Raw genomic sequence first — 23,080 nt, 5'->3', positions numbered from 1 at the left:
TGTCATTTTAAATGTTATTTTTAATTGTTCTGGGATTTGTATTCTGTATACACTTGTTCTCTTCCTCAAATAGGATGGCTTTTTTGGACACGTGCCATTAAAGGGCATCAAATTGACATGTAGACAAACGCTGGAAGGATTTTAGACGCTTAGGAGAGTAAGAAGTTGAACCTAAGTCTCTTCAGCACTGCTCAACCAGATGCTGATTTGCCACTAAACAAAACACGACACAAATGAAAGAATGAAGGAAAAGGAAAAAAAATTTAGCACACTACATTTTTCATAACAAATGCGTTTATTTATGACTGTATTTATTATTTATTTTGATGACAATTGTACATGTTTTGAAACAATTTGTCAGCACTGTTTTTATTGGTTCTTTGGTACACTGCCAGTAACTGCTACCAATACTCATAAAGTATTTAATTTATTTATCATTCAGTTTAATGTATTTTTGTCATTCTCCACAATATTTGTAATCTTGCTCAAGTATTTGTAAATATTTACCTGTTTCGCACTTAATAAAATAAATATTCTTATATAATATGACACTTTTTTGTTTCTTTATTTTTATTTTTACCATTATTATGATCATATTTGTTTAGAGATTCTAGAATGTAAGAAAACATAATGATAGAATGAAAAATGCTATAATTTTAACAATAAACCAGACATTTAAAAATGCATTCCATATTATAATGAAATAAAAACTGTTATGCTTTATTCCTTTTTTTTACAATACTTAATGGATTCTGTAATTTTGAATATTCTATAATATTTCATGATTTATTTTAGAAAAAAGTTGGGTTACAATCGTGTTACAGTGTAGTTATCTGAGTAATAATAATAAACTACATTACTATAAGGTTAGGGTGCATTTGCATGTAATTATGCACAATTTAGTAATTCCTATACTACATGTAACACTGTAAAATAAAGTGTTTCTAAATGCTGCATAACAAAATCATTGCATTATAGGCAGAATCATTGCATTAATGCAAAATCATTGCATTAGGCAAAATCATTGCATTAAGCACTTTTTATATTTAAATGAAAAAGAAGAAAAAAGATGTTTCACTGAATTTGTGTTCGGTGATGTTGAATAATAATAATAATGGAGGTTTTAGTGATTAATATTAGTGTTATGATGGGCATGGGAGTCAGTGGAGCATGTGGAGCCATGGGAACATATAGCTGTGGAACAGGTGACTGTGTCATGGGATCCCCTTTCACTATCACTTGCGTTTTCCCAGCCTTTTCATTGCCAAAATGGTTGGGGAAATCAACAAAACAAAACAAGCACACAAAAAGGGGGTTAATGATGTATAGGGAACAAAAAGAATTACAGTGTGAATGTATTTTTAATGGTTCCTGTAACTCTAGCATGTCACATAGCTGTATTGAAATGTTTGCAAGACATTGCCTTTTCCCACAAACCTTTATATCACTTGAGTACAGGACGATCGTTGACTTTAGCTTTGTGCTCATATCGGACAATGCAATGCCTCTCCAAATGAACAAACAGAGGGTTGATGGGGTGACAAGCCAGAGAGCCAGTGTGTGAAAGTGTGTTTATTGTTGGAAGCGGCACTAAGATGAGAACGGGCGCCTCAGAGGCTGTTTTGCTTGAAGTGGACCCTGCCTCATCCACCATCCCAAAGGTTTGTCTTTTCCAGCCCTGGCAAGGCCAGAGAAGTGAAGGAGAAAAAGGGAGCGATTGTTTTAGCGGGCGCCGCTGGTCTATTGTAAGTGCAGTGTGTTCTTTCTCTCGACCTCTGACCTGCATTGTTGTTAGGCTGTTCGTTCGGAGAGCCGAGACAGCTGGGAGAACTGCAGGGGGCTGATGGACAGCTGGGGCCAAACTAGTGAGAGAGAGAGAGAGAGAGAGAGAGAGAGAGAGAGAGAGAGAGAGAGAGAGAGAGAGAGCAAGGGGAAAAAAAGAGAAAGTGGGAGTAAAACAAAACAGAAGTGGTGAACGAGGCCCTATTCTTGAGTGACCCCTTTCCCTGTCCTCTTGTGGGTCAGCTGGGCATTGGAATGACACATAGTTCCACACGTTGAGTGGGTGAAGATGAGGAAAGTCCAGAATGGAGGGAGTCAAGTGCACAGAAGGCTTTCAGGCTGTGCCGTCAAGAGCATTTTTGTTTTTTTAAAAAAGGGAGTGAAATCAAATGATGAGAAATTACATTTAACCTGTAGCTCGTTTTAGTGTTCAGTTCCCCTTGATTTCACACAGGTGTAGTTCAGCACATTAACTATGAACATGATCTAATCATAATGTTTTCAATGAAGGCTATTCAACAACATATTTGTTTATATAAAACGTAACAGTTTGGGAAAAGCTTTGCTTTAAAAAAAAAATATTTCTTTAAAATAAATGCTAAATGATGTAAAGTAAACGATGACTGCATTTTAAGAGTGGCTGAAGTGCCCAAATATATTTGAAGCCACTATACAGTCATTTAGTACAAATAAATAATTTAAAACAAACTATATAATTTATAGAGGCATTTAAATAAATAAATAAATAAATGAATAGAACACATTTCAAGCAAATCAATTCACAGAAAGTTTATTTTATAACTCAGCATGTTACTCATAAAGCTGCAATTTACTATCCACCAAAGTTATATAAAAAATTATACAAGATGTTTTAAGAGAGTCTTTGGCATTGTTCATTGCCAATACGTCACCCGTCTGTGCACAACTCAGCAGGGCTGAAATAAGGGAACGATTTCAGAGTTGTCAGCTGCTTTCGACATATCCTTTGAAAACAGATGAGAAAGCGTAGAGGAGAAATGTGCTAGTAAAAATGAAAAGGCACGTGAAGACTGTTGCGTTTTCCCATAGGGCAGATGGCCATCGCTGTGACCTCTGTGCCACAGCAAATACCCATAGAAAGTTTCTGAAAAAAAAATGAAAAAGAAAACTACAATCTTGGTGTGGTGTTTTTAAGATTAATTTGAAATCTTCTAATACAGCCAAAACTCAAAGGATTTATTCTGCAGGTGAATAAAGCAGACAGTGCAAAGAGTAAACAAGTGGCATTTATAAATGAATAAATAAAAACATTTCAAGCAAATCATTTCGCTGAAAGTTTGATTTAAAATATATACAACAGTACATAATCTACACCTGTGGTCTGACCTACACCTACATACACTAAAATCACTTTGACACCAGCTGGTAAAAATTCATTTCAGGGTTGAAGAGTCTCTGCCGGTCATTTAATCCAGATTATTCCATAAAGTGTGGCTACAGTGTTCAAATACTTTTTGGGGCCTCTATAGGCAATTGCAGATCTTCATTTACTGCACGAGGTAGTTGCCGTGTGGAGTTGTGATTTTAAAATGTTGAGTTAAAGAGAAGGAGTGGATGATGGGACATTAAAGTGCAGTCTGAAACCTCTTTCACTCCTCCCCAGCTTTTTGTCTCTCTGGCACTAATCCACTGGCCAAACAACGCAGTCTCCTACTAAATGAAAGGTCCTGATCCATAGGGGGGAGATGGGGATAAAGCATTGTGATTAAGATTGTATTAATGGGGCCATAGGAGGCTGGAAGGCTTTAATCAGTGTCTGTGCTGCCGTAATCCCCTGCCTTTAAGCTTCAGCTAACGCTGTGATCCTCCTCCTCATGAGTCACATCACACACACTCACACAAACACACTGGATAGGCCGGAGAACAGTGAGGTCAAGGTACAGAGTTGGAGTACAATGAGACTGATAGGTGGTGTATACAAGAAGGCAGCAGGATGAGGACATAGGGAAGAGTATGATGACAGAGGATGAGGTTTGGAGAAAGACAGCAACAACAACAAAAAAACGCTGAACCAGATTATTTATAGATAGATAGATAGATAGATAGATAGATAGATAGATAGATAGATAGATAGATAGATAGATAGATAGATAGATAGATAGATAGATAGATAGATAGATAGATAGTGTGATGGGTTTTTTAAATAAATAAAATAGTAAAATGTATCAAACTAATCATAATTCTAACATCGATCTAACCTTACTTCTCCTTTAGGCCTAACACTCTACCACTTGAACAAAATGTACTGAAGTTTGTGTCGAAACCAGTGGAACATCCTGAGATGCTGGAATAGAATATTAAAATAATAGAATATATAACACAGTCTAGAATAGTCTTATGATATATTGAGTAATCAACTGAACTTCTAACCTTTTCCATTTTTTTAATGATCTAAGTTGCTTCCACCTAACAGAAGGGTTTGCATATGAAGAACCAATCAAATTGTAGGGAAATTATTTAATGTGTTATGTCATTTTTGCCATGCTCCTATTCTATAAAAACTGTTGTATTCTTTTTGCTGGTAGGATTCTCTCTGAAATTTGTCTGAGATTCTCCGGCCGTGATTAAAGCATATTCTGAGGCATTGTCTGGAGTCTGTTTAGTTATTGCTGCGCTGCAAGTTAGGGTTAGGGGACTCGGCCAAAGTTGATGAGGAGACGCGCTAGTGTATAAAAATTATTGAACGGGGACGTTGATTGTAGACGAGACCCAGATACAGGTAAACTAACGTCGACTGTAGACGTTCGGGACGTCGATTAGACAAGACCCAGGTACAGGAAAACTAACGTCGATTGGAGACGCCGATTAGACGAGACCCAGGTAGACTTAAGTCAGGTGCGAAAGAAGAAAAAATCGACCACAATAGATGGTGTTCCTCGGGGATCTGTCCTGGGTCCCATATTGTTTAGTGTTTATATGCTTCCTTTGGGGAAAATAATTAGGAAATATGGTTTGGGGTATCACTTTTATGCTGATGATACTCAAATTTACATCAGCTCCAAATCTGATCCTACTGTCACCTCTAAAATTCTCTCGGTGTCACAGTCTTCGTCTGCACCTGTCTGTCTTAGTCATCACTACACTACCCAGAATCCTTCTTGTCTCCACACCTGAACTCACTCCCTCAATTCATCCACCTGTTCATCGTCTTAATCATCTGTGTCACCTGTCCTCACCTCGTTAGTGGTCGTTTGTATCTGTATTTAGTTCTCTCTGTTCAGTCTGTCTTGGTCGGTTCTCGTCAATGTTATGGTGTTTGCATCCGCTACCCATCTGTCTGCATGTACCTGTTTGTTGTTTTGATTTATAGTAAAGTTTATTGGAATTCCTCGTCTCCTCGTGCTTCCTGCCATACACCACCCGTGACACTCAGAGTGTGTGCAGGAAATAAAAACTAGATGCACCATCATTTTTTTTTAAATTGAATTCTTCCAAGACAGAGATTTGGCACATCTGCGGCTATACTCACAAAGGGAGAAATTTTAATTTGATTATGGATGATAGTGTTTTATTTCCATCTTCTTATGCTCGTAACCTTGGTGTGATCTTTGACACTCATCTAACACTAGACTCGCATATTAAGAGTATTACAAAATCTGCATTCCATCATCTCAGAAACATTGCAAGAATTAGGCCCTACCTTACTCTACCTGACGCTGAAAGGCTTATTCATGCATTTGTTACTTCCAGGATTGATTATTGTAATGCACTATTTGTTGGTTTACCTGCTAAATCAATAAAATGACTGCAGTACATCCAGAATTCAGCAACACGTTCTTACATAAACTTCACCACGTCAACACATTACAGGCGTGCTTTATATCTTGTAAAGTATTGTATTGTATTATAGTATTGCTTTTAAAACTCTTACACTAACATACAAAGCTTTGCATGAAATAGCCCCTTCTTATATCTGTGACAGTCAGCCTGTACGCACCTTCCCGTTCCCTTTGGTCAACTGATTCGCTTACTCTTCAGCACCCTCCTGTAGATTAAAATCTATGGGGGAGAGAGGTTTCTCTGTTGCTGCACCCAGGTTATGGAATGCACTTCCTCTTATTGTTAGAGATGCTCCTACATTAGCCAGTTTCAAGAAGTTGTAAAAAAAAAAAAAACTCATTTTTTTTAAATTGCTTATATAGACTGTCATGATTAGTATTTTACTGTGTTGTGCTGTAATGATTATTTTTGTATTCTTGTACTTCTGTATTTTATTTGCTTTTACTGTCTGTAGCGCTTTGGGTTTTAGAAAAGTGCATTATAAATAAAATGTATTATTATTATTATACACAAATAGATGATAGATAGCTAGATAGATAGCTAGATTTCCAAATTAATGACAGACAGATACACAATAGATAGATGGATAGATAGATAGTTAGTTTTGGGATAGAAGGTTTTCACCAGTGCACCTGCTCGGTGAGCTCAGGTCAGACTGAAGACTAATACGATCCACAGAGGAAAGGTAAAGGGAGGTTAGAGTTCACAGAAGGGTGGAACAAGCCATTAAAGTGACATTGTGAGGCGAGACTCGTCTCCTCAGAGCTTTTGTGAGAGTGTTGGGTTGTCCAAGTTAAAGAGCTTCAAATAGGATGGTGATGCTGTCATGTTTACCCTGCCTCCCCCCTCTACACGCCCAGTGCATTGTGGAGTTGGCCTGGCTTTGAGCCCCCACAATGGCTGGAGAGGAGGGACAGATGGGGGTCCCTATGGAAGGAGGCACAAAAAGAAAGCAAGGTAGGAGGGCCCGACTGTGTGAGAGAGAGCCTGCAGTTAGCTCACACTGATTGCCATGCAAAGTAATGGAGAGTAAAAGAGAAACGGATGGGAAAAGTAAGAAGGAGACGGAAAAGGGGAGGGAAAAGGTCACTAAGAGATTTGAGAGATGCATAATCATCTATTTAAGCTATGGAATACAGTATAAGCCTGAATGTACTGGTGCCCTTCGTAAGTCTAAAGTGGGTACAACTCAGCAGAGGATGATGGAGGTCGCAGACTGGACCACTATATGGAAAAGTCTTAAAGCGCTTTAAGTTCACTTTATAACGCCACTAATCAGTTGACAACACACAAAATAAGTCAACAAACATTATTCTGAACATCAAAAAGTGTATATATTTGTATTGAGGCATTGTTTAAAATAAACTTGATTAATATGCTTACTGATGAATTTGGCCAAATTACATAAAATAATTTATATGATAAATAAGAGTGTCACTGCTTTTTTGTCAATGAGGGTTCCATGCAGCCATGGATCTCAACTGTTTCTGTCTCAAGTGGTAGCCCAGCCCATGAAATTAAGTTAATAGTATATTAATTATATATTTAATACAATTTGTTTCCATATTTCATATTTAATACATTTAATTAATTCATTAATTATGATTACTAATACACATAATTATTAACATCACATGCATACTTATTCTGAATACGGTGAGTTTGGACACATGGCTTATGACGTCAATAATGTGACATGAATATAATTATAATAAGACTTTATATAATGTTTTTTATCACTTCATTTTATTATTTATCTCTATCCATGTCAATAAGCATTTTATTTATTTAAATATATTTAAATATAAAAAAAAAATCTCAACAGTCTGTCTGGTCCAAACATTGGTAGAATAGGTCTTTGTTTAGCATGTTTGGGCCCTGCATGAGCTAATCTATGCTCTTCCAGGTGAGTCCCTCAGCATTAATTTGGCTCAGTGTGTCATAAAGGCTGAATGGAGTGGGAGTTGATTTATGTGTGAAAGGAGGGGATGCTGAGCGGAGGTGAGGCAGGGGTGTGTGGCGGAGCCTCTTCTGGTGTAAGATGAGGAGAGCCGAGGGGGAGGACCCGCGCACAGCAACAGATGGGCCCCAATGGCGCTCTCAGGTTGTAAACTTTCTGTTGGGAACATCTGTCAGTTTGTCCATATGCCACATTTTGAGAGGAGAAGCCCTAGTCAGTGTGGAGTGTGGACACCTGTCATTCCCTGTGATGAGACAGGAAGTGCACCAGCATTTGATATTCATGTTACTCATGCTGTGGGCATTGCAGAAAGGCAGAAAACGAATTGTTAATGCTAACTGAATTAGCAAAGACTTAACATATCCAAAATGCCTATAGCACCTGCATGCATATAGACTGGAACTGCTGGACAATTCAACATTTAAAAGTTGTGAAAAACTGTTCCACATAATGATGCAACTACATGAAATCAAAAGAGTGATTCCAGACCTTTATTTTGAGATTTTAAGGGTCTCCTTTAAACTCCTACTCTAGATGAGTGTTACATCATCTCTCTTTTTTTATATAAAAAAAGCCTTATTTTTCTATTTGCTCTGTTGCGAGCGGATAAAGGAGAATTAAGCAGTTGATCGGGGCTCAGTGTCCAGAGTGTTGCATTAGACAGTAATCCAGGGCATAGGAAGGGGGAGATGGGATAGCATCCCTAATCCCTTGCCTACCCCATCCCAAACACACATTCGGTTATCACTAGAGAACTCATCACATTTTATTTTAAAAGTATGATGATAAATGATTAATCTAAGAACAACAACACTAAGACAAATTTTCCTAACGGACCTTATCTCTTTCCTGTCTGCACCTCAAAACACCATCCTCAGTACCAGAGCCCACTGAGCCTTCCAGTGGTAGACTGTTTTTATCCACAGTTCTCACCAACTCCACTACAGTCTACAGTGACAGATGTTATAGAGGCAACAGTTGGTACTGAGAAGGAGGGGCTTGGGGCCATCTGCCCAGGGTCAAGGTTTGGATAGAAGGAGGTCTCACAAGAGAGAAAAAGTGGCAAGTTGAGCTACATAACTAGTGTTGAATACTTACGATTGTTCTGTTAAACATCACTTACAGATACTGTAAGTGAAATAAGGGACAGGGATGCTTCCCAATTAACACATTTGTTCACCATGTGGTCCAAGCAAACTTTGAATTAAAGCTTCAGAAGTGTCCAAAGCAGCAGGTGTCAGTGGCAAAACAAAAAGCAATTGGTGGATGGAACATAAAAATATTTAATTTATTGGTGAAAATTTTAAATAAAGCATGCCGTTAAAATCATTTTTAATTTCTGGATATCAAATAAGAGCTCTCAGATTTTTGCTTGTGGTCTCCACCTCATCACGAAAGTAGGCTATCTTCCGGTGACCCATCTTCCTCTGGAGAGGGGAGGTTAGTTTTTACACACATTGTTATATAAAAATAAGTAAAATTGAAAAAAGTCTATATTCTATATTAAAAAACAAAACAAATGAAAACAATGTAGGTAACAGATGCTTTCTAATAAATCAATCAAGCATGCAATATTATGGTGGTAGACCATCACCAACAATACATAAATCTACACCACAACTGCATTCACACTTACAATGTAGATGCGAAGTCGCTCCTGTTCCAGCTGAAAATACTCAATGGCCGTGAGCTTGTCAAATGTGTTTTTCATATGGAGAAAGGCACAATTGGGGGAGCGTTTGGCATGCTCAGACCTTAATGACAAGGACAGTCAAAAAAGAGATTTAGTGTTGATTTAGTGTTCCCCTTCTCCACACCAAGTCAATTGTTACAACCTCAAGTTTACAACAGTGTAGATAAGTGAACAATAAAAGGTGTCTTCAGAAAAACAAAGGTGAGATTGTAAAGGTGTGCTTCAGGCAGGAGCTAACCAGGGGTTGTCTTCTGGCTCCCAGCCCTCCAGCTCTCGGAGACAGTAGAAACAGCAGGCCACATCTGGCTCATTCTCACTAGGACAGTGCACAAAACCCGCCTTGGCCATCTGAAGAGAGGATTCTCATTACTCCTTTTAATTAAAGCAGCAGTGGTTTTGTAAAATTGCTAAAATCCCTGTACTCAACACGGTCTAATTTGCTGTCATTTCGACTTCCACTTATTAATAGTCTATTTCTCTCTTCATATCTTCCTTTTTTCCCCCGGACGCACTCACCAGCTCTGGTGTGCACTGACAGTCTTCTCGAAAAGGCCACTCGGAAAACGTCTGAAGACGCTTTTCATAACTATACATCTGGTTAAACGACAAAAGCCGGGACGCAATCACTTCTGCGTTCGACATTTCTGAAGCTCAAACAGAACACACTACCTGCAACTCACCATCTTACTATAAACCTGTTTGAGTGTGGCTGTTTAATTGTTTGGGCGCTTTTGATTAGGCCTATTGATTGATGAATCGCTGCCAGCTGTCAGAGCAACGGAAGGCATTGATATAAAACAAGATCTTGAATCCTGGTGAGTAAATTTGTGATTTTATGCATGTAGATTATCAATCTTTATTCTTTAGTATTGTTTGAATAAACATTTCGTGTTAAAATTATGCTCATGTTCACTTCGTTCACTGAAACAATGTCACACATTTGAAATAGTAGTGTGATGTCTCCCTCTGCTGGACGAACAGAAACACAAATTTGAAATGTGATATTCAAATTGAAATTCAATGAAAAACAGGCTTTGTTTCCAGAGTAGTGTCAATGACACTAAAAATGTCCAAAAACTACTAACAAAATCGCAGTTAAAAGTTTGGATTAACTGACTCTAAAAATTTGTAAATAAAGAAAAAAGTGCAATGTATATACTAAGACATACTTCCATGCTTCCGTTACGTCTTTTTGTTTTTTGCACTACACATTTTTGGTCCTAGAATATATTTAGGTCCTATATATATATATATATATATATATATATATTCTAGGGCCAAAAATGTGTAGTCTTTTTGGTTTTTGCACTACACATTTTTGGTCCTAGAATATATTTAGGTCCTATATATATATATATATATATATATATATATATATATATATTCTAGGACCAAAAATGTGTAGCGTAAAAACCAAAAAGACGTAACTGAAGCATGGAAGTATGTCACCTTAATCATGGAAGTATATATATAGATAGAAAGATAGAAAGATAGATAGATAGATAGATAGATAGATAGATAGATAGATAGATAGATAGATAGATAGATAGATAGATAGATAGATAGATAGATTATATATTTTTATTTGTTTCATGCCATTTTCTTGGACCAAATGTCCTAAAAAAATTAAGTTATTATCTAGGCCTATATGAGTTTTTAAATGTTTGTATAAATTATTACGAGTCTTGCGTCATTGACTCCAAATCAATCAGAGAATTAAGTTATTTTATTTGCTATAAAACCAAATAGTAAATGCTTTGGAATGGAGACCTCATGTCAAACATAATCCTTAACAAGCCCTATAAAGATTCCTGTGTTATGTAGTTAACCGCTACAGGCTGCACACATAGTTCAGTGGATTCCCTGGGCATCAAACATCATAAGCCAATTACTTGACTCAAACTTGAGTCTAGAGGCCTTAGCAAGTTGTGTCTCTTCTCTTAACCAATTACCGTAAGCCAATACATACACCATAAAGTGAGATCATAGTGATTGGCAGACAACATTAATGGTTTGCGGTGTGAGCGTTTGAAAGCTGTTTATGACTGGTGGGTATAGGGAAAGGCCCTGCTGCTATCACCATGTTCTGTAACTGTATCTCACTGCGCCTGGCTGTTGAAATGTGCTTACCACTTCCAAAAAGCGGCCCCTCCACCCCTCTCTGCCCTTCATTTGATAGGAACTTCCCTGAGTGTTGGTTTTGTGTGTCACAAACAAATTCTGCTGTTAATATGTTAATCTGTCTGAAAGGTGAACGTGAGATAACTCAACTAGGATGGTCATATTAATTCTAAAGGAGGGTTTTCCATGAAATGATTTGTGAGATTTGGAAGATTCCCGGCTGCTTGTTCTCTCTTTTGTGGTGATAGTTTGTCACTTAATATTCAGTCTAGAGTTTCACATCAGACATGACATTTGGCGCATTCCTTTCAGGCGAGACCCCACACCGGAGCTGTCACTCATTTGCAGTCGCCCGCTCAGGAGAAGTCAAGCGGGAATACGTCACCATCAGCTGTTATAAGGCTTTCATCTGGTCTGTGGCTTGAGCAAAACCACAAAGTGAATACTTCATGATCAAGCCACAGACTTGATGGAACTATCTGGAATTACATTGCATGGCTCAAATGTTTCTTTTATTCATTGGCTTTTTCCTTTACTACACAGGACACTGGAGAACTGACAGGAAAGTAGAGAGAGAGTGATCGGGACATGACCCAGACCGGAATCGAACCCAGATCCCCAACAGTCATGTGCCGCAGCTCCAACATGACTGGCATTTTCCTGATATTCTTCTCCAATTGCAAGATTCCCAAATTCCAAATGTAAAAGGCTGAAGTTTTATTTATTTATTTCTTGAAAGATAAAATTAAATAAATAATATTTAATAATATATATTTATTTATCTATCAATAGTAATAATAATTGTTGTTGGTTGTTATTATTGAAAAATAAATATGAAATAATATTTACAAATTAAATTAATTAAAATTGCTATGTGATAATAATAATAATATGTATTTTTTATAATCCAATTGTTATTAAGATGACGGAATTAATCACTTTTTTTTTGTCTTCCCTATAACAAGATTTATTTGATGCAATTGAGTTTTGAGATTACTGTGAAGCTCTTGAGGTGTGCATATATAAGTATGTATACATTTATGTGTCCATAAGTACAACAGAGTGGATGGAATTGACTGAATATACTTTGCATGGCATTTCTTTTACTAGAGAATTTTCCTGATATCCTTAGTTGCAAGATTCCCAAGCTTCAGCAGTTCCATCAACATAGAAAGCAGAACATCAGTGGCTCCATTTATCACTTTTGAAGCTTTAATGTAAAAATGACATGTTATACAACAACAGTGTTGTCCATATTATGAAATAAGACCTGGATGCTCGTTGCATTTTGTCACAGGCTGTCTACATCTTCCCAGCTATCATATATATCGCATAACATTCCCCAGTCTGTACCTCTCTCACTCTCCATCCCGATCTGTGCTTTCATTGACACTTGACTCTTTTCTCTCTCTCCTTCTCTCACCCACTCCCTCTTCGTTCTCCTCCTCTCTCCTTCCTCACACAGTTGTCCTTACTTATTACTGTCCTGGTGTGATTATCTGCTGGAATCTCTTGCTCTTGTCCTGTATTCTCAGTGTGGTGAGACTGAGTGTGGGATGGGCTAAAAGTGGGAAATGTGTGTCTCTGTGTGACTGTGTGATACTTTGTGCAGGAGACACTCCCGTAAGTTCATCAGGACTATTTTGGCTCCAAATATCCCTGGAGCCTCAAAGAACCAGATCCGGACGCTCTGTTGTCCATGCCAGCGAGGGTTTCTACGAGGAGTTTGTGGTGTCAGGGTACAAGTGGAAAGACCCACGGAGGCAGAAAGAGGAAACGTGAATACGGGAAACAGTCAGAGGAAGAGGGTTTAATGTGGGGCTCAGGTAAGAACATCCACTAATTTCTATTTTTGTTTGCAGTCTCAAGTGAACACAAAACTGTTTTCCCTGGAGAGCCTTTTTATCGCATATGCTGAAATGTACATCATATGTGTTTATACTAATAGTCTATTATAGAATAACACTACAAGCTGATCTATATTTCCAGGGTTAAAATTTATTATTTGTGTACTATGGCATTTACAATAGATGTACACATAGTATCCAGGACATAGATTAATAGTTTAAGAGATGTGATACATCTCATGGAGTTACAACACCCAGAGTACTCCAGTCTATGACCAGCATCTCCTAATTTACTCATGTCAATGTTGTCATTAACAAGATTGTATTTCATATGAAGAAGTGCATACCTCTCCTGGACATTTGAACTGGCCTTTTCTGTAGATTTACATCTCCTCTTGTTTCTTCATCAGTAATAAGACAGCTTGCGTTTTGTCACAAGCATTCATTATGCTCTCCAATTAAGCTAAAACTAGTTTGATCTGATACGTGCAGGCTACTAAAAATCAAATCAATAGATGTATTATGTGTGTGTGTGTGTGTGTGTGTGTGTGTATAAGTGCACATACCTGTAGGCTTTGTGTTAATGTGTGTGTTTGATTGAGTGTAACAATTTCAAAAGTAATATTGCCCAGAGCCATTAATGAACTATATTCCGTCAAAAATATGCCTGGACTGACCTTTTAAAATGTACCTTTGCTCATTTGATTTTGCTTTTATCAATGTGAAGGACAACAGCTGTAAAAACAAAATGATTTTTTTTTTTTTAAGGGAGAACAAACTGGTCAAGAACAATTTTGTGACTTTTAATATGTGTAGCCTACTTGGAAGTAAAATAGAAAAGGAGCTTAGCTTTGAAGGTCAGTCTATTTCTTAAGGCCTGAGGCAATGTTCACACATTGTGAATTTTGAACTTTGCAGTAAAGCTTTTAAACCAGCAATGTTTATAGTGAAGCTCTTGAGATGAATGTACGCTCATGTAAGTATACGTGTAAGCGTCTATATGTACAAGCCTGGATTTGTGCTGAGAGATAAATGGGTGCAGACATAGTATTAGGAGGCTCTCTGTCTTCTGCCAAAGGTGTGAAATTAGCATCTCAGTGTGAGAGAAAGTGACAGTCAACTTCAACATTCCCCTCATACGCAGAGCTGGAAAAGCACACAGGCTATCCATTTGGAAAAGTCTCATCCCTCCAAAAGCTTTCTAGAAATATTTCCTTCTTGTTGCAACAGGAACATAAATGATATGGATCCCCTCTTGATCAATATTCTAATTTTAGTGTGATCATCCACTGTCATGCAAACGGATACTCGTATGCTGGCTGCTGGCTCTGTGCTTTTCAAGGGCATTGAAGTGGAACCGCCAAGGTCTTACACATATTTAATGAATATCAAAATAAAACCTTTAACCTTGTGCTATGAAAGGTTGTATTATTTTTTCCATTTTTCAAACTAAATTAGATTTGATGTATATCTATGGATACAACATCTCTTTTATTAACATACATTTAATTTCCTAATCATATATGGCTGTTGTTTTTCCTCTTGCAGTGTAAGTCTAGGTTATTATTTATATGCTGGGCTGGGTGCTGGACGTCCCTTTGACCTTTCAGTGCAGTCTCTAAATTCACCACCCGTCCGCCAGCACACACTGCTGTTGATATATACAGTATGTTCTCAGAGCACATGGCACATATACACTGTGGCTCTCTCAATACATAGAAGTCATGGCCAGTTTAACACGAAGAAAGGAGAGGAAGGAAAAACTTAGAGTTAGGTTGTGAAATATCCACATCCCGCCATCCCAGCAGTGGCCTGTATAAAATGTGCATGAATGGCAAGAAAAAAAATGATGACCGTGTAACTTTTTGGTGCAAATTTGCGGCAATTAATGCTTTAGAATGGGGATATAAAGAATATACATTATGTCTTTGTATCTTTATAAACAAACAAAAAAAAGCCCGTTTACCGTCCCGAATAGTACTGAACTGTACTGTACAGGGCTCAACACTAATAAGGATTTTTTTCTACTGGCCAGGTTGGGCCAATGGTTCAAATTTTTACTTGCCCTGCCAAAATTACTCTTTTGACAACAAAAATTACTACAGAAAAAGACAAGAAAATGGGCCTATAAAATAAGCCTAGTATTGTTTTCGTTATTTTTTATACATTTAACCATAACAAATAAGGTTATGACACCAAAAGCTATGATTAACTCATTTAAACAGTAATATAATAGGAACAAATAATCAAATTACAAGCAATAACACAAATAAATACAACAGAACAAACATATAAATGAAATAAACTGATTTTCAGGTTTTTCATGTAGGTTTAAACAGAAGATTTTCAGGTACACAACGTGTAATCTAATGTATAAATAACTAGATGAAGTGAAGTGAAGAGCAGTTAAAGATGCATAAACAATCTTTTGAAATGTTGAAAATATAAAAATACAGTTATTTTAAATTATTTAAAAAAATGAAAAGATACTTTAAAAAATGTTAAATTAAACCCGCCAGGTGGTGGCAGCAAGTCACTGTTAATGAGTGAGTCATTGAGATTCAATCGATTCATTCAAACGACTGATTCATTCAGGAATGAAGGATTATGAGAGTCATTGAATCATTGATTCAGTTGGTTTGTTCAAAAAGCTGATTCATTCAGTAAAGATACACCAAACAGTACTGTGGACTTTGTTTGGAACTATTTTCGTTGGCGGAAAAGAGCTAAACAGGCGATTTGATGTCTAAAATGTAAGTCACTTAATATTAAAGTAACAACAGGTCGTTTTTTGCTCTCGGGCTCCCCCTACAGTTGGGAAACAGTATTGTCCTCTACTACTGTCGTAAACTGTCATCCTACATGCACATGCATTTGTTGACAACCATGATAGCCCTGAACACTGTAGGAGGTCACATGCAGGTGTTCTCGCGTGTGTGAAATGTCTTCATCCCAGGTACAGTGGCATATATTTCAGCATGTCATATGAATATAATTTCATGTGTTTTATTTTTTTTATAACGACAAATGATCGCGTTTACAAGCCAGCGTCATTATAGTAGCCTAGTCTATTGGTTACCGTTTTACTGAATCTATATGATACTTCAATGCAATGTTTGAGTAGTTGATAATAACCATATATCGTCAATATTATAATATCAAGCTACCATAAATGAATCTGCAAATTTTACAAATCGATTTGCATTATAGCTTGAGGCAAGACAAATAAACAAATATCACAGACATGTTAGGTATCCTAAAATATGATTTTATTAATAATCTTCCTCCTTTCTTTGTACATGTTGAGTAGACTACACTTTTTAGGTCAAACATATGCTATTTGCATTTCATCGATTGCAAAGTTCAAATCAGAACGAGAATACTAGCGATAGCTAACCATCAAAAACTAGAATATCGTTTACTAGCTACCAGATTGATAATTCGCTATTACTCTAGCGAATTAGAGAGATTAGAGAGAGGCATTCTTTTTTCGATGGGGGGTTCGATGCTCCCTGCACACGCAAGGTCTCTCGCTCGCTTTCTCTCTCTGCCGTCCGCGCGCGTTGGAGCACAGTCTCTGTCTCGCGTGCGCGCTCGCTCTAGATTCCGGGAGATTTGAACTAATTTGCGGTATAACTTGTCGATCACGAGTGGCTCAACAGGTAGAGATCTATAGATAAACTCATCTTTCAGGCATTTGACCGACCGGGTTGACAATTTAGCGTGAGAAACCGGGGGTGTGGCGTGTGAGCGTGTGAAACCAATTAAATGCGGGTGTCTCACGGCCAATGCGTGAGAGTTGGCAGCTCTGGAATGTTGATCCTCGTTCTGCCTTTAACGCGATCACTTTCTCTTTTTCTCTTTTTGCTTTGCTCCGATAAAACCTTTGCTTTCTTGTTTTTCTGTGCTGCTTGGGCCATGACTATAACATTTGGCTCGCAAGTCCGATTTTAAGGAAGTGGGGGTGGTGGTGGAAGTGACGTATATGCCGTAAAGCAGTCGAATTTTGTAGTTCTCTTTGTTCGCCGGTTACTACCCGAAACCCAAAGTTTAAAAGTACGATTAAAAAGGCTACAGACCCCGTCAGGCTATGGCAGACGTGTCATTCAACCTATTGTAAGTCGATGTACCATCACAAGAGACTTGGAAATATATTATGAAGGCTGAAAAGTTACCTGTTGTTACTTTAACTTGTTTATTAAAATGTAGGCTACGTTTATTAAAATGTAGGCTACGTTGTATAAAATCAATGTCACATTTGTAATCATGCTGATATTTGGAGAAAAACGGCGCTCTTCGTGTAATATTGGTTATCTATATTAAATGATATAAATATAGGCTATAAGACATACAGGGACATTTTGCCCCTTATCTAGAATGTGGGGGCATTCTAAATGCATTTGAATAAATCACGCAGTAAAAGCGCACTCTATATGTGCACGCGCGCTAGTCTAATCTAACTAGACTACATCACGTAGGCTATGCGTGCCTCAATGGGTGTGTTTTTGTAAAGTGAGGGACATACTCGATAATGTCAGATCGTTAAATCAACAATAACGATATCATATAATCATATAAACGATATATGTCGCTAGAAATTGTGGGCCCTATGAAAGAATATGAGGTTGGGCCCGTACCCATTCCATTCTGAATTTTTTTTCTGGGGGCCCCAAAAGTGCGTGGGCCCTTAGAATCGTCCTAACTTTCACCCCCTTACCCCTAAAGCACTGGCCCTAGTTCCGAGCATCATTAACACTGGACCTGGCCATCATTGCTGAGCCCTGCTGTAGCCTATACTGTCATGTACCGCTCGGTGGAAACGAGGCATTAGTTGTTATTATTTTGGTACCAAAAGTTGGCTATTGCAAAAAAAAGAGAGAAAAAAAAAACCTAAATTTGGTATTAGCCTATATTGGGGGTGGAAATGACTTGGTGCTTGTAACCCAAAGCACAATGACACTAGAATATTCATGATTCTAAAGCTGAAAATACAAAATTATTTTAGACAAATATGCACTTATACTCTGTCTACACTCTGACTATGTTATGGAACAGGGACCTGGAGACAGAAGGGCAGGTGAAAGTGTTTAATAGCAGCAGTGGGCAGACAAACAGTTAAATGGTATACACAAGGTTGAGGAGAGCACAGGACACAGACGCTGGAGAAGTACATAGGAGATGGTCGCTGGAGACATACGGGAGATAAAAGGTCTTGGAGGTTTCACACACATAGGTAAAACGAGACTAGACAATGCAGTGCTGTGGATGAGGTGACTATATGGTGCTGGTGATTTAGCTGTGCTGAGTGCAGGCAGGTGATGGTGATTACTGATTAGTATTGGGTGATGGCTGATGGTGTGCAGGTGTGGGTCAAGGAGGATGCTGGGAAATGTAGTGAGAAGGAGGAGACTAGATGGTGACTGTGACAGACTAGGTATATTTAAAACAATGTAGGCCACTTTTTACTGGTAACATCAGACATTTGGCATTATCAGGAGGACACACAAATATCCCCCCACCGCATTATTTTACATTATATTTAACATTATATATAGGCCTATAGTAGTTTAATCTAGTAGGCTACTGACCCTAAAACTCGTTAAACTTAAATTTTGTCTCACACAGTAATTTTCATTTTGGGTGAAATATACACAATACAGATTGTCACTATCCACGATACATACTGTTGCATTTTTGTATTGCGATATATTGTGACACAATATATTGTTAGACTCCTAGTTAAAAACCAAAGCAATTTTCTCAAAGTGCCAGTGTTTACATTTTTTTCATATACCGCCTGTGACTTTCATCGACGAAATGCTGGCGACATGAGCAACTGTTGAAGAAACGATGTCCCGCGCTAAATTTGAGAAAAGTTATGAATTCCATTTTAATTGGAATCCACGCAATTGAGAATTTCAATGGAAGGCGAATGATTTCCTCATGCAGATTTCATATCATGTTCAAGTTGGTCATGTGAACTTGCCACAGTGACCAACTGAAAGCTGCTCGGCTGCTCCACTGTGCTTCATACATTGCGAAAAATTAATTAGAAAACAAAGTTTGACAAGAAAATACTATTTCAGTCTTTTGACTTAAAATTTTTCTATTTATTTCAGTGTGTTTCTTGCCTATTCTTAATTAGCCTATTTATGAAGTTTAATTTCTGATTGAAAATTGTTCCAAAGTAAATCCTACGCCACCAATGTATTTTCAGTGACATCGCTATACTATTTTTTTTTGCTCTTGAAATTTCGCTATGACAGCACCTTAAAGGGATAGTTCACCCAAAAAAGAAAATTCTGTCATAATTTACTCTGCCTCAAGTTGTTCCAAACTTGTATTAATTTATTTCTTCTGCTGAACACAAAAGAAGATATTTTGAAGTAGGGCTGGGCGATATGGAGCAAAAAATATATCTCGATATATTTTGCTAAATCTCGATATTCGATATATATCTCGATATCTTTACAGGAAAATGGATGTGAATACAACTCAAAATATAGGCCTACAATCAATAGAAAATTATTTTTCCATAACAGAATGTAACCAAATGAGAAAAATGAAACACAGGGCCTGAATTTCGTCATCATTATTAATCACGTGATTCATATACAGAAACTGAATAAAGTAATCAAATGGAAAATAACACAGTAGTATTTTAGTCCTGAATAAATTAAATACATAGGTTATAAATCCTGATTCCTTTAACTTAAAGCTATCTTTTGTTGTATTGACAACAAAATGAATGACACACATATGGCTGCCGTCACTTTAAGAGCTAGTGCACGGATCCTGTGTTCATTATACTGGCATGCGTTTTATGCTTATTAAAGACAAAACCGACTATGTTTAGAGTATACTCACGACGACCGAAATTGACAATTGTGCGTGTTAAAGCAATATAATCCGCGAAAAATAACTTTTGTTACTGGCCAGCTGTTCTTAAGGCGGATTTTCTATGAATGTGCGCATAGAAAATAATCTCTCAGAGAGCGCGCGAGCACTGATTAGTTTAAAATTGCTTGAATGTTTAAACGGGTAAGACTTAAAAAGACGTGCAAATGGTAAACTTCAGTCACGATGCACTGCTGGCCCGATTGTGCGAGTGAATATCCATCATGTCCCGACTCCTAAACGCGAGTCTGTGTTATGGCCGCAGCTCTTGATGCTTGCCTTGCGCAACACATTATGAGAGAAGAGAAAGAAGACGCGGCACCGCTGAACACTCACGCTGTTTGTGAAATTGCGTCTGGCAGATAGTTGTTAAAAAAATGATTTGATTTTATAATCTGTGTGGATTACGATTGCGGGAATTTCCAGCATTATAAATGGGAGACCTGCGGGAATGATTAGAATTATGCGCAGTACCCGCGCCGAAATTCGAGCCCTGCAATAGTTTAAAACAAGACGTTTGTAGTAGCCTTCTGATTACTGGAGTCCATTAATCGAACTTCCATGCCTCTTATATAGTAATTATATATTGTAGTATGTAGGCTACCAATTTACTAATGCAATTAATGCTCACACTCGGTTTCTCTCGTGCTCTGTCGCTCGCGCGCAGACACACTCGGAGTTCTGTAGCCTCCGGGCTGGTTGCGGAAGAGACAATTGTTGAATGAGACAACACGCGAGGTGAGGGGGAACAAAAGCAAGGAGGCGGGGGCGAGCACAGCACAGAGAAGGCAAACAAGCAAAGTGGCGAAATCAGGATTAAATATAAACAATATATCGATATATACGATATGTCAAAATCCATATGTTTAAAAAATATCTCGATATATTTTAAATATCGAGATATCGCCCACCCCTATTTTGAAGAATGTGGGTAATGAAACAGTTATGGGGTACCATTGACTTCCATAGTATTTTATTTTCATACTAGTAAATGGGGTCCATCAAGTATTATTGGTTACCCATATTCTTCAAAATATCCTCCTTTATCTTCAACTGAAGAAATAAATTCATACAGGTTTGGAACAACTTGATGAAATGATGACAGAATTTTCATTTTTGGTTGAACTATCTCTTTAGGAATCTCATTCCATGTTAAAGTCAATCATCTGATTTTAAACCATTAAAAATAAATATTCTGTAGAGTTAATTCTCATTTGCTATGATTATACACTTTATAAAAACAACCCTTTATATAGGCTACCAAGACAAGCATAACATGCACAATTTATATTCAACATGCACAATTTATACAACCCTTTCCCCTCCAGGATGTTTGTTTTTTCTGTTCTTAGTACCAGAGGAGCAATGTTGAGAATTGATGATGATGATGAAAGATCTGTGAGTACACAGATTTTACAACTGGGCTTCACTCTATCCCTAGATATACTGTATCTGTGTCTGCTGAACTGGCCAACTCAGAGTCCAGATTTAATCTCTTGTGCTCTGGTCTCTCGTTAAACACATTAAAAATAGAACCTCAATATTCCAATATACCCATGGGCCTCTGGCCAGACAGGGAAGCCTTCACAGAGTCCCTAAAATGTTTTTGGCCTAGACCTCCTAGCACATGGAGCCTTTCCCTACAGCTGGGCAGTATCTCAACATGGAAATCTCTATTTCTCTCGCTTACTCTCTCTGGCTCTTGATGTCTTTGCATCTTTGATCCGGTCCTGCACACAGTGTTTAATTTTGCATGCTAGTTCCAGGTTTGTTGTGTCTCCAAGGTTTGTGCCCCTGCTTTGCCCTGCGTGAGGTGCTTGGTGCTTGCGTGAGAATCTTAGTTTGCAAGGCTTGGTTTGCAGTCTGGAGGCGGTCCAGGCTGCTGCGCTACAGAAGTGTGTATGTTTGGGGGTGTGATTCCCCAAGGCTCTATGTAAAAATAGCTTTTTAAATAAACCATAATTCTCTGTGTAATTAGTACTTTTAACAGGGAGAATGAAATATAACTTAGCAGGTATGTTGAAATCCTCAAGGATGATTCCCTATATTTAAATGCCACAGTTACATAAGTGTAATATATATATGAATATATTATACTTCCATAGTATTTTATTTTCATACTAGTCAAGGGGGTCCATCAACTGTTTGGTTACCGATATTTTTCAAAATATCCAATATATATATATATATATATATATATAAGCTGTATAAACTGTATATATGTCATATATATATTAGTGCTGTCAAACGATTAAAATATTTAATCGCGATTAATCATATTAATGTCATAGTTAACTCGCGATTAATCACACATTTTTGTCTATTCTAAATGTCTCTTGATTTCTTTTTGTCCCATTATTTTTTCTAATTTTAATGCTCTTCTCAACATGGAAAAGTGGATCGGCTTGCTTTGTGCAAATGTTTTTTATTGAAAACAACATTGGCATATACAGTGTTCAATTTCACACTAACATTCTCACTTGGAGCAAATAATCTCTCACACAATGTAACACTGTCCATCAATAAAAGGGTGAAAGAAATACTGACGAGGTCCTGATATTGACGAGGGGGCGGAGAATTCGCATCAGCTGTGTGTGTGTGTGTGTGTGTGTGCTTGGCCATCATCAAGTGGTATTTCAGACTGGACGTGCTGCGATGATGATAACTCAGTTCACAACGACAAAACACACAGATCACTTTGGTCTTGTCAATGGAACCATTTGCAACTTTTTTAAAGTAAACTTTCCATTCAGAATCTTATTGGCATCCATTTCGGCGTCTCGCGCTCGTCATCCACTCAAAACGTAACGTTAACCTACTATTTGGCCGCTCGCAAGCCCAAACAAGTGTGTGCGGCGTCACCGGCGTGCCTGTTGTTTTGTTTCCGGTCTAGCTAGATCCGCTTGCGCTTTGGTCGATGAAGCAACAAAACGTCCTCGCGTGGCGCAAGCCATTGAAATG

At 37.8% G+C, this 23,080-nt stretch overlaps 2 protein-coding genes across 2 annotated transcripts in view; one reads left to right on the top strand and one right to left on the bottom strand.

Annotated features, from left to right (window-relative positions):
- Positions 1-8,832: 8,832 nt before the first annotated feature.
- Positions 8,833-9,928, bottom strand: birc5b (baculoviral IAP repeat containing 5b). Its single transcript, XM_056239204.1, has 4 exons — positions 9,771-9,928; positions 9,493-9,602; positions 9,198-9,315; positions 8,833-8,988 (listed from the first exon to the last, which is right to left on the bottom strand). Exons 1-4 carry the CDS (start codon positions 9,894-9,896, stop codon positions 8,908-8,910), a joined length of 435 nt encoding a protein of 144 aa, XP_056095179.1. The 5' UTR covers positions 9,897-9,928; the 3' UTR covers positions 8,833-8,907.
- A 3,126-nt stretch (positions 9,929-13,054) lies between these two features.
- The window catches only part of znf385a (zinc finger protein 385A), a 90,509-nt gene continuing 80,483 nt past the window's right edge, over positions 13,055-23,080 (top strand). The window contains exon 1 of the mRNA XM_056239167.1: positions 13,055-13,201. Coding sequence (XP_056095142.1) covers positions 13,075-13,201 — 127 coding nt within the window. The 5' untranslated portion in view covers positions 13,055-13,074. The remainder of the gene's footprint in view (positions 13,202-23,080) is intronic.

The sequence above is a fragment of the Rhinichthys klamathensis genome, unplaced genomic scaffold, assembly GCF_029890125.1.
Source record: "Rhinichthys klamathensis goyatoka isolate OS25496 unplaced genomic scaffold, OSU_Roscu_1.1 h1tg000020l_1, whole genome shotgun sequence".
NCBI lineage: Eukaryota > Metazoa > Chordata > Actinopteri > Cypriniformes > Leuciscidae > Rhinichthys > Rhinichthys klamathensis.
Note: the sequence above shows the minus strand (reverse complement) of the source record. Positions and strands in the feature narration are given on the sequence as shown.